The 13044-nt window shown below is 41.5% G+C and overlaps 1 protein-coding gene across 1 annotated transcript in view; it reads left to right on the top strand.

Annotated features, from left to right (window-relative positions):
• Bmper (BMP binding endothelial regulator) overlaps nucleotides 1–13044 on the top strand; it is a 250052-nt gene that overhangs the window by 53648 nt on the left and 183360 nt on the right. Inside the window, exons 4-5 of the mRNA XM_027411690.2 lie at nucleotides 6686–6768; nucleotides 9756–9846. Coding sequence (XP_027267491.1) covers nucleotides 6686–6768; nucleotides 9756–9846 — 174 coding nt within the window. The remainder of the gene's footprint in view (nucleotides 1–6685; nucleotides 6769–9755; nucleotides 9847–13044) is intronic.

Here is a 13044-nt window from a genome sequence, read left to right on the forward strand (position 1 = left end):
CTGGGATGGTTGCTATAATGGCACTTAGCGCCCAGAAACCTGCTGTCCCACAGATAGACATATTTGTAGTCCGAACACATCAAAGGCATGGATAGGTGGTATGGCTCATGTGGAAGGAGCTCACAAGTGCATCACATATCTCTTTTCCTGTTATAATTGTATAGAGGGCCTAAAAGTATATTTTATTGAATAGAAGCCCAGTTGGTTTGTGGTTCATAGCCTATCAAGGCCGGATATTGTATTGTTATAAAAGTATGAAGTCATGAGACTGTCAGCCAAATTTCATCAAGTGATAGTCTTTAATAATCACAGAGTCCAGAAATCCATGCAGGTGATGTGGGAGTGAAGTGTGCTGAATTAATCCTCATCTGATATTTCTATGTGTTTAAGATTTTGTTCATACAGCCATCAAAAGTTAGTATGATAGCTTTCCATCATTTTAGTTATATTGTGTGTTACTTAATTTAGAACACATATTGAACCCCTGATTGGGATACAAAACAGAAGGCTCTGAGAAGAATGTTATGTTGAATGCACACAGCATTCCTTGGGAGCTCAGTTTGTGAGTTTGACTTCTTCTCTTGGGATGAAGGAAATGGCTTGGCCATAAAAGTCCCATTAGCCACAAAAATAAGCAAAATTGCCTGCAGGATCCATGCTGGTACGGCCTTGAAGAGTAATAAAACCTGGGTTAAATGAACTCTTAAGGACACGATTTAAACCCTTGAATGGCCGGTTAGACTTTATGTTTATCCCTCTGACTACACTTCCATATGTTGCTGGAGAAGTTCTGAAAAGTGGCTCATTAAAAAAAAATTGTATTGGACTGGGGTAATTTGGGGCTTATTGACCAAGGCCAAGGATGGGGGTGCCCTGTTGGAGATCAGGAACAGTGAAGAATGGCAGGTCTGTTTGCACCCTTTCTTTCTGCCACGTAGTAAGAAGTGACTTCAGAGACCCCAAATCTGAGTTAATTTAAATAAATATGATAAAATGCTTAACAAAATCAAATAAACAAATCAACAACAACAGTAAGACCACCTATGAATAAACCAATAGTTTTTGGGACCAAAATAGATTTTGGAAAGAAAGGGCACATTATTAAAAATTAAGTCATCTGAATTAATCCAGGAAAACTTTGCTTTTCTGGAGGTAAATTTAATTGGGTCCATATGCCTAAGAGCCTCAGGAGATAGCCACCTTTGCTATACTTTATTTTGGGGGCTTGTAGGACTAGCTGAACATAGGTGCATGCTGTTTCGTATCACTTAATTCATTGAACCCGAATTAAGTACTTGCTGTGTATAAAGTGTAGTAGAGGACCCGGGATTACACATTATGCATGTAGAGAGAGCACAGAGGCCTGTTACGATAAATCTTTCCTCCAAAAGCTGCCCGAGTTCTGCCCGCCTTGTGGATGGACAAAATAGTACAGAGACATATTAGGTACAAATGCTGCTTGACCAATGACTAGGATCTCTCATCTGCTAGCTCAGTCTTAATTATCATAAATCTATATATTTTATAAGACTTATCTTATTATACAACTTCCATTGGTGTCCCTCCTTGCCGGTGGATCACATTGTGGCACTGGAGGAAGAGCGAAGGGGAAAAGGGACACTTCCTGTTTCTCCTTACTTAAATGAGTCTCCTTGCTATGTCACTTCCTGCCTGGATTACCACTTTTCTACTACAGTTCCCAGAATCCTCTTTGACTCCTAGTCCTGTCTAACTTGCTGTCTCATTGGCTAAACAGTACTTTATTCAATAATCAATAAGATGAACATACACAGTACATTCCCCATCAGAGGCCCACCTTATGCAGGTGAGTTTCAAGACTGGCTCCCTAGATGCAGTGAGTTTGACCCTTGAATCACCCGTGTGCCGTTGGTACAGGCAAAAAAGTGGATGAAACGTAGGTTTCCCAGGATGAGAAGGCCACGTGATTGTCACAGAATGAGCTCTTCTGGCCACATTTGGAGGAATTGGGGAGGCAGTTCACCTCTGTACTTCAGCCAGGTTGAGTAGGGTCCATCAAGTGTCAGTGTTTCAACTTGAAAGTTTGAACACTGACATCTGTTGAAGATGGCTTTAAAAGGGGCTGATGACAGCCAGGAGACTCGGTCAGGGAGCCTGTCAGGACAGTCTAAGTCATGAGAACTGGTACCTAAGCAGAGGCTAGAGAGAAGTGGCTGTAAAGGTAACTGGGGAGTGTTGGAGAAGGAAAGCACAGTCAACATTGCACAGTGATGTCTGCAAGAGAAAGGCAGGTTTCACTTGGTTGGTGGAATTGGGCATCCTTGGGTGAGGCTCGAGGATCTGTATTCAGTAGCAGTCAATTTCATTGTGAAAGTGACTCTGGGAACCTCTGTGGAGTTCTAGGAATGAGAGAGAGAGACTGAAACAGGAAAGTGCTTAAGGTGCTAGGGGTACATTAACAGCAATGGGAAGACCTGCCTCTCTGCTCATAGTTAGCATGGACAGTGAGAGGACCTTAGATAAGGATGGAGAAAGCAGTCATAGCTCTTTCCAGGTCCAGGGCCATTTTTATAGCTTTGGTGATTTTTAACAGTTGTTTTAATAACAATGATGAAAATGTGGTATTCTCTCTCCCTTGGAACAGTGTGGCCACTGAAAAAAGTTGCAACTAATAGGAAAAATGAGTTTTATTGCTTAACTGTGGATTTAATTAATTTATGTTCTTCCTGTTCCCATTGCCATGTGTGTTCTAAGTTGACTGGATGATGAGGCAGAGCTTCCTTACAAGTGTCTGTGTGAGGAGAAAGGAAGTACTATGAAGTTTTTCCTCACTCTGAAAATACTTACTACTAAAAGAGCTAAAGCACACCCAAAGGGAAAGTGACTAGTTAGGTCAGTTAGGCCAGGTTCTAACCTTCCTAATGCTGTGACCTGTTAATACAGTTCCTCATGTTGTGGTGACCCCCAGCCGTAAAATTATCTTTGCTGCTGCTTCACAACTGTAATTTTGCTACTATGATGAATCATAGTGTAACATCTGTCTTTTGCAATGGTCTTTGGGGGACGTGGCCCATATTTGAGAACTGATGGATTAGGCTCATTTTATATTATTTTAGACATAAAGAACATATGATCTATGCATGATGGTTTAAACTGAGGTTTCTCAATCTTTGTATATTTGACCTTTGCCTTGGTTAATTATGTGTTGTGCCCTGTGGGTATTAGGCTCTCTCTGAGATCTGTGTCCATAAGACACCGGCAGCTTCTCCCATTCCCCGTTGCTACAAGTAACAGTGTCTCTTAATGGTGCCAGAATTCTCTTGGGTAGGGGTGGTGAAGAGTACTGTAGAGGTTTAAATGTATTGTAGTGATTTTTATCAGAAAATAATCACTTTGACCCACTGCAGTCCTGATATTTTTATTCAAAATTTTGTGGTATCCCAAAAACTGTTCATTGTCTGAGAAAACTAATGGATACTTAAAAATTTCCTTCTACAAAATTCATATGTCAAGAAAGAAAAGCTACTTTATTGATTTCTGAGTGTTTCCTCTGTGTTCTTCTACTGACTTCTCTCTTTTGTTTAATGACTGTTTAAATTACACTTAATTTTATGAGAAGGACATTTACTTTTTCTTTTCCTGGGCAATTAATTCCTCAGCCCAGAATATTACAAGTTTAGACCTGGCTGTGGAAAACCTGGATTTCAACTGGAACCTGGATTCTAGTTTGTTCCACACTAATTCACTCTTATTTGGAGTGTCACTTTGGACTTTCTGTGTAAATTTTCTCATTTGAAAGATGAAGGCGACAAGCTGTGTTATCTGTAAGTTTGCCTCTAGTTCTAAATATCAGAACTTGAGAAATTTTTATTGTTTTTTCTGTTTGTTCCCTATACTCATGACATATTTCCCACTAATACTCAGAACATGCCCTGTAGGCCCCCAGTGGTCCATAGACAAAAAATGTAAGTATAATCAACATTTGGAAACATTGACTGTAACTCAGCAGGGATTCTATGCATTTTTCATGTAATAATTAAAAAAAACTCACATACTGTGCAATCTTTAAAATGTAATTTTTCTAATAAGGCATTTTTATTAATGTTTTATGAAAGTATTGGTCTGAATTGGAGACAAAACAAAACAAAGTGTTCTTTCACTACGGGTAGTAGAGAAGCCCTTTGTGGAAGTGTGACAGGAATTTTTCTCTGCTTTTCTATTCTGTCCAATAAGAGACAGTAGTACAGTTTGTCACATGAAGCTTTAAATTGGGTGGAAGGCAAGAGAATGCCTGACTATTCTTTCATTAGCACAAATTTTCTGGCAATAGAATTTGGTATAGAAATTTTCTCAGGAGGAGATAATTTATTTCTGGGTAACATTAAGGTTTTCTTGGCGTTTTCACATAGCTCATTGGTGTTTTGCTCTAAGAAAACATGTTTGTCTTAGAACTGGACCCCAAAGAGCAATAAGATCTTGTCTTTAGTAATCATATTCCCAAGAATCTCTTGCCTGTGAAATGGTGTATCTAATGCCAGTGTGCCAAAGTCTCTGGAGTCAGCTAAGGCTAGTGAGAGCAGGTGAAGAGGGAAAAGGGATGAGCTGTATTTGCTAGAGTTTTCCAAATGCTTTGAGCCTACTCAGTTGTCCAGCTTCATCCATCATTCAGAGACATCTAGTGTGTGGACTCAGGCACTGTAGACTGACATGTAAACAGGGAACTTCAACACTGATCCTCACAATCTGACCTTGGTCTAATTTTCTAATGTTATTGCCCAGTTTGTCTTTGCGTGTTCAAAAACAGTGGAGAAACCAGGCTCCCCACAGAGTTGTCTGAAGCCAAGACACTGTTGTGTTCCCTGCGTGCTGGACAGCTTGTTCTGATGCCTCTGTCCCTCTCAGAGCAGAATACTCTGTACAGCCTCATGTTCTACCTGGAGCTCTCGGAACATGGCCTGGTATTGCTGAGGGGGGCGGATTTCCTGGCCCGCACTTCCTCCCAAGGTTGTGAGACCTTTCTAGTAGGTTTCCTCCCTCCACGCAGAAAGGCAAGAAAGATCACCAGTTGCTCTATTAGTAGCAAAAAAATATCTCCCTGTCTTTACATTTTTTAATCCAGATGATGAAAATATATAGCACACCCAGAAAACTCCTCTGTACTGGCCCACTTGGCAGGCGTTTTGTATTTGCTTGGATTTAGCATGAATGAGATTTGGTTCTCTGATTTCCCTGCTTCCATCACTTGGAACAAGTTATTTATTGTTCAAACAAACCTGTGTTAGTAGATCAGACAGGCACATGGCATGTTGCTCATGTGTTTGCTCGGTGAGATTTATGCTAGCCCAAATCATTCTATATTGCTTTTCATTGTTGAAAATGTTCTGTATTCATCCCTGGTTTGGCATATGTAGTTGCAGTTTGCTAAAGGTTCTTGTGGTTGAACACTTTATCTCTGTTACACTCCATGCAGAGGAAATTAAAAAATATATAGTGAAAGCAATGCCCATTTATGTTTCCAATCAGCTGTGCAGTTTAGTCATTTGATGTGGAGGCACCGGAGAGCAAAGAATCACTAAGCTTTCTCAGTCATTCGTGATGCTTGGAAATTCAGGTCAGGGATCTGAGTTTATGAAAACATCTGTTGAAAATTCCACAAGCCCTTTGTTATTCTGTTACTATGAATTAAGAACCGTTTGCCAAGGTGCTATTTGAAAGAACTCCTGGAAGAAGGTAAGTTCTTTCTCTTGAATAAGATCAACTGATGGAGGTGAGGCTGAGTAGGTTATCAGAAGTTCACCCCTGTAGCAGAGTGGCAGACCTTTTATTTTGTAACAATCCTCTCATGGTGCATGTTCTCCCTTTTCTGTATTTTGGTAAATCCCTTTTCTGTATTTTGATAAATCTTTCGTCTTGTGGGCTTCTAAGGAGACAGTGACGATAGGTGTATCCAGGTGCATCTCAACAGATAATATAGGCCACAGAACAGAGGATGCTATTGGTAAACTCTGAATCCAGATTGAATGAATTATGTTTTTCTGTTACTTCTTTGGCTTCTTCCCAGGGACTTAAGCCAAACTGTTCTCTTTTGAGGATCTCTAGCCTCTAACTTCTGTTTTTGCCAATGAATTAGTATGAATTTTGTTTTTCCTATTAGCTCAGCATGTAATAACCCATGCATTAGTAATTTCAGATTTGTTTAAATTTATTACCTAAGAGTAAAACAAAACTGAAATAAGAAGGCATAGCTCTTTGAGGTGGGAAGTAAGCCTTGGAAAGTTTGATTTAGTGAAGGTCATAGTTAACTAGAATTTTGTAATCAACCTCTATATTTTAATTCATGCTTTTATATTTCCCACCATGTTTTATACTGCTGTCTTAATATTCAGCAATTTTGAATTCTTATACTCTCCTGCCAAATCTCCTTTCACTGAAATATTTTTAGATATGGTATTCTCATATTTGATGAAACATAAATAAAACAATAATTGAGAGAATTGTGCATGGTTTTCTATCTGAAAATATAGACTGTGAGGTTAATGCATGCAATAGTGAAAAATTTAATGTGATTGTGTGCCAAGCAGATATATGTGAGTTGTAGGAAAGAAAACATTGCCAAGGAGCTATCCTTGGCTTACATGACATTCATAATTCTGTTCCAAAGAGAGAGGAGTCACACTCATCCTTGGCCTCTTCTCTTTCTCTCTAGGTTGTACCCATGAAGGAAGAACCTACAACAGCTCCTTCAGATGGCAAAGCCCGGGTGAGCCATGCATCCTGCGGCAGTGCCAGGTAATCTATTCTCCTCAGCCACCACTTTCAGATAACACTGAGTGAATCCCCCGAAAGTCCAGAAAGAGAGAAGGGGAGAACAACTCTATCCATGTATTATTTGTTGTGACATTAGCCAGAACGAGACAGGTACACAGTAGGTATTGAATAGGACTTGTTTCTAGAAACACACAGCAGAATTGTCCACCACCATTACATGAGGTTGGAAAGCACCTGGAAGATGGCGTGTGTCCTTGATGCAGCTCATGTCTTCCTGTGAAATCGTATTTGAGCAAAACATGAATTCTTATTAGCAGAAAAGAGGTTCTTTCAGATGAGATACTCTGTCCTTGGATTGAAAAAGATTTTGAGCTGGGGCTGTGTTGTAAACTGTAGTCAAACGAAGCAGTTTATTAATGTGCTTAGGGATTTAACCTAACCAGTTTAAGAACCACAGGTTCAGCAAGTATGGAGTCCATTGTTGATCTTTGTTCAATTCCCCAGGGAACAGTTGCTCTACATGGGTCTGCTGTTAGACCAGATGAACCAAAGGGAAACAAACAGCCAAAATTATTGCACTCTTTTCCTTATTGTATAGAAATACTATATCAAAAATGACAGTCAGGGGCTGGTGATGTAGCTCAGAGGGAGATGGGGTTTGTGCTTCCCATGCAAGTCCTGTGGCCTGAGTTCAATCCTCAGAACTCTCACAGTAACACAGAAGGAGAGAACAGACTCCAAAGCTGTCCTCTGGCCTTCACATTTGGCCTCCAGCATACATGTCCCTACACATATGTCATGCACACACATACACAGTAAATTTAAAAATACAATCATTGTAGAATATACTTTTCTTGAAGTCCCTCCCACTCTTTGGAGTTCTTCCTCATTTTCCCTTAATAAATTTATGCTTCTTCTGCTCAAAAAAGGAATGCTCATCTAATTTTAAATAACTTCAAACTTATTACCATTAGTATTTCCTTTCATGAAGAGTCCCCTCTATTGTCTATCATCCTGCCTATCAGTGGAGCTCAGAGTGGCTGGGCGGGGAGTAGCACATCAGTACTTGAGGTGAAGAAATGCTCCAGTGCAGAGTGCTGCAGAAACAAACCCAAATGGAGGGCATGTTCACTTCCAAAGGTGAATCTCACCTTTTATGCCTTCTCTTCACTTACACCTCATGACGTCCTCTCATTCAACAAGCAGGAAAGCAATCCTCTGGGGTACACTTGCAGCAGATGTCTTCCTGCTCCTGCCTCCTACTCCCTTCTTTAGGGAATGAGACATCATACTCATAGAAGGATGCAGGCAAGATCCTTTCTGGCACTTTCTCAGCATGTCCTGTTGCTATGAAGTAAGCAAAGTTCTAGTCTCTCTCCAGGGCACAAAATTGGTAACAGAGGGGTCGGTGTGCTCTCTACATCTCTGTAAAAGGGAGACAGAGAGAGTTGGGAGAGAGAGAGAGAGAGAGAGAGAGAGAGAGAGAGAGAGAGAGAGAGAGAGAGAGAGTCATAAAAATGCTTCTAGCAGATGTCAATGTGCCATAGGTTACAACTAGGTACTGGACAGGTGACAACAAGTCTAAAGATCTTGTCTGTTTCCATTTGCGAGGAATTCTATGTATTTCTTATATTCTGTGCCAAAGGAGTTCTAATGATGAGAGGTTTACATTTTTTCCCACTTCTAATTTCTAACTAGAAGAGAAAAATCTGGAGGTCACATATGAGAAATTCATGCTGAGAATTACCCACAGGTCTCCATTTAGATGGCAGCTACTGAAGGAAAATTGACCCTAGCCCATAGCACTAAAGAACACATTTTTAAATGTCTATTGATGGTATTTGTGGATCCCTTCCCCCAAGTGTGATAAACGATGTAATAAATTTACCTAGTAGTGCTGCCTCCAAGCCTGGCATGATATAAAAATATTTAGTATACAATGTCCATTGTTAAGTTGAATGCTATAGTGCAGACACATTGTAGAAAATGGCTTTGTTGTGAGAGTGTGGTGTAGACTTTCAGCCTTTGCTACTCTTGATTCAAACTCAAATCAAACTAATAAGAACACAAATTCATTAAGAAAAAATGAGTAGAGAATAGAGAGGGAACTCAACTAAATCTGACCCTAAAAAGTGATTTCAAAAGTCTTTCCCCTGAAACTTGTCAGGGTGGTGCACACCTGTAATCCCAGCACTCAGGAGGTGGAAGAAGAAGAATCAGAAGTTCAAGGTCATTTTTCTGTCAGTTCAAGACCACCTTGGGATTCTTGAGACCCCATTTCAAAAAAGCAACATACAATCAAAACCCAAAAGCTTCAATAATCATTTAGATATCATAGCCCCAAGATCAGTTTGCTGTTGCTGCTCCTGATTTCATTGTTTGAACCTACACTATCTGTTTTGACATACTTAAGACGAACTTAAAAATAATTTTCTGGAATCTTTTCATTTACTGCTGGAGGAAACTGAGTCCCAGGTTCTACCTGAGGCCATGTGGCTCTTTTAAGAGTGTAAATCTGGCAACTCTTTCTAGAAGGTGCTAAGGATTTTTCCAGAGTTGTTTTTTTTTTTTTTTTTTTTTTTTTTTTTTTTTTTTTTTTTTTTCTGGACACAAGTCTAGGCATGCTGATCCTCCTCTGAAGTTAAGGGCTGGCAGTATAGTAACAGTGTTAGGGAACAGTCACTAAAACGACTTAAAACAATTATGAATGCCCAGCCAAGATGTCAGAGGCTCACTGCCAGCAAGGAGGTCCTCTTAAGTAGATTCAAAGGGAAAAACGCAGGACCAAAGGCCAAGTACAAGGATGTGACAAATAACAGACCAGGACATGTGTATCAAGGTCTAAAGCATCCATTCCGATGAGCTGGGTCTTGCTTCGTTTGTGTCACTACCTTTGAAGCCCAACAGCCAATCCTGAACTTTGGGGGTTTGGATTCCTCCTGCTTCTTCCCCCAAAGAAGTAACTCAAGTGGCAATTCTGGGCTTACTCCGAACATTCTGTTTTTCAGGAAGGTGTTGTCACAGAGTCTGAGGTGCGCTGTGTTGTTCATTGTAAAAACCCCTCAGATCATCCAGGAGTCTGCTGCCCCACTTGTCCAGGTAATGCTCGAGAAAGGGAAGCTGATCAGCTTCCTGGTGCTGCACTGCTATGGAGGTTGCTGTGTTCTGTCAACAATGCGCCCCTCCCTACCTTCCCAGACTGGACTCCACTTTACATTTGTGTCCGTGAAGATCTTGGAGAGGAAACTCCTTTGAGTGGCGGTATCTGACTGGCTCTTGTGTGCCCAGCATGACTGGGATTATGCGCTGTAGGTCTTGGCTGGTGGAATCCCCAAGCTCAGAGGCCTGCTTTCCACGCAGAGCACAGGTAGTGCTTGTTTTGGAAGGAAGGACTGTGGTTCTGCTTGCATTCAGAATTTTTTTTTACTGTTTCCTATTGCAATACCTCAGCCAGAGCATGTCACGATGATGAGGTGACCAGATGTTTTCTGAAAACTGAGAGCTGTGTCCCACATGACTTTAGTTTGGAGTTTTGTCGGTTTCAGCTTTCAGTGTGGTTTAACAAGTTGGGCCCTCTGTCTTTCTGGAGAGGGTCCTTCTTCCAAGCCGACAGCAGAGGAAGCCTTTTCTGTTGGTGGTGGGGAGGGCTCCTGTGTCTTCTCTTGCTCTCTCTTGAGAGCCTGGGGATTTTGAGGTGTGAGATGTTTTTCCTGATCTCTTAAGCCTGTGGCCAATAGTCTCAGACAGGTGTTTTGTGTTTCCTCACTAGTGAAGATACTCAACAACTACTAGTCTTTGCTTTGTGGGATAGCATGCAAAGGACCGGCTGCTCTTTGTAGATAACAGAAGCCTCATGTGGGGTGTTCTTCAGAGATGGTCTCAGGCTCTCTTCTTCTACATGTCAGTCCCACTGAAAACCCACAGGCAGTTTCCCTTGCTTCTCATTTTCTTCATGTCCTGAGAGGTTTTATTTAGCTTTGTTTCACTTCAGGGTCTCTGTGAAACTGATAGTTCCTCAGTTTACACAGGTGAAAAAAAAATGATGAGAAGGGAACCAATTCCATGGGCCAACTGCTTTGTATCGATCAGGGGTCTGTTGGAGTACTTTTCCTTTTGAGTGTGCTAGGTGACTTGAACTGTGGTAACATGTCCTTTGATACTTACAGGAGATTAAGTCAAATTGTGAGTTCTTCAGACTGTATGTGGAAAATGAAATGTTAATATCTAGGCTGCATCCTACTAAATTTTATTTGAATCTTCAAGGCAGTGGTGCCTTGGTTCAGTTCCCAGAAAGGAGAGAGAGTTGAGCTCTCTCCTTTCTTGTACACATTACAGTCCTCACTACCATCCAAGGATGTACAAGGTGTTGTCCATAGGACAACAAGAAATCAGACCCAGTGACTATGAGGGCCTTGGTGATCAAGGGCTGTGGATGGGGCTGGAATCAGATTTCTTCTCTTTCCTCATCATCAAATTATACAACCTACCCCATCAACACCTAGAGAAATATTCTATTTATTTTCTGGTACCCTGGAAGGCAAATATTTAAAAATGATCATGGCAGTGCCACATACTTCCTCTGACTGGACAAGCTTGGAGCCTTGGGGATGCGATTAGCTATCAGCTCTGCTCCCTCTCTTGAGTTCCAGTGACCCTGTTTGGGATGCAAATTGGAAGATTCAAAAGGAGCCATCTCTGGAATGTCTCATTCTTTGTCTTGAAGGGAAGCCTCAGCCGAGTCTAGATAGGGACAGTCAAGGAACGCCTTGGGGTGTTTACCCTGGTAATTCAGAAGGACTGGCATCTGCCATTGATCAGACTGGCATTCTCTATAATGACAAACATGTGGGCAGTTTCCTCCTGAAATGAATTTTAGGGCATTCTTGGTTGTCTGCTCCTTCATTGTAGTCTGAGTATTGCTCAAGGATAGTGGGGGTGATGGAAATAGAATTATTTTAAATTCTGTTGTTTAAGTTGTCAAATATAGATTTTTGTGGCAAGCCATATGACAGAGTCAGAGGTGTAAACATGGGAAAGGATTGAAGACACTTTGTTGGAAATGTCCTTTGGAAATAGGCCATTAAGCATCTGTCATTATGAATGGTGCTGAGACACAGCCACAGGGAAGGCCATGATACCAAGATCTTCAAAATCATCCAGAACAGTGAGAAGGCAGCTGATTGTTAGCTATGGGTATAGCTATAAAAAGAGATCTTATCCCTGGGACGTTACTTGAATCTGCCTTTACTTGGCTTCTGTATTATGGATTCAGCACTTGTCTTAGTATCTTTCTATTGAGCGAAGAGTCACATTTAATGTGAAGATGGATAGGACCAGGAGCCAGGTCAGCTAGAGAAATGTTCATTCTGCTTCATCAGGAACTAGTTCCTTTGAGCATTTGGTGATTTCTTCCGACATTGTCTTGAGAACTTCCCTGTCCTTCAAAAAGCCTACTATAGGTAGTTCTACTTAAAATGTTGTCTACTATGAGGAAAGTCTTGAAGGAAGTGGTTTTGCCATTCGCTGACAGTCCTATGGTTGGTGTGACCCAGTTGCTTGCTAGCCTGTGTTTCAGGTCACTTAGAGTAAGTACTGCCCTGAAATATCCCCTGCAGGTTGAGAACCTTTATGAGCTAAACTTGGCAGGGGCCACAGTGGAGCAGAAAACCAATAGGGCACATCCTGTCTTGTCCCAGCCCGTTATTGGCTTTGTGCATGACCCTCTGTATAGGTATCACATGTATCAAAACCAAGTTCATATTACAACTCAGTCACCTGCTGTGTTTTTCTCGTCTGTGGGAAGAGAGACAGAGCTCTTTTTCTGCAGTTCTGGAGGTGATGTGGGAACCAGGGGCATGCTGGGCCAGGAACAGGCTGAGTAATTCCTGGTACTCAAGTGGCCGCCTACAGAGGCATCTGCTCTTTCTCATCTCAACCTTCCCTCCCTCGGCCTTGCTTTGGCCTCTTCTGACCTCTCTGGAGTTCATCCCCCTGGCTGTGGTCAGCACGATCCTGCTGTAGCTCCGGAGTCTCACTGCATGACTCACTGTAGCGCATCTGCTGGCCATGGGCTGACTCAAGTTCCACTGTCATTTGTTTTCTATCATCTTCAGGGTTTCTGGACCTGTGCCAACATGCCAATCATTTGAATTGTATCATTTTCCCCTTTTAATTGTGCATGATATGGTGATCAAAGGGGATCTATACTGGGTAGAGGGAGAGGTATAGCTGGGAGATGGTAACCAGAACTGAAAGGATTATGCCAAGCTGAATGATGTTTGTTGTCCTAATCAACTT

This window comes from Cricetulus griseus, chromosome 4 (genome assembly GCF_003668045.3).
Source record: "Cricetulus griseus strain 17A/GY chromosome 4, alternate assembly CriGri-PICRH-1.0, whole genome shotgun sequence".
NCBI lineage: Eukaryota > Metazoa > Chordata > Mammalia > Rodentia > Cricetidae > Cricetulus > Cricetulus griseus.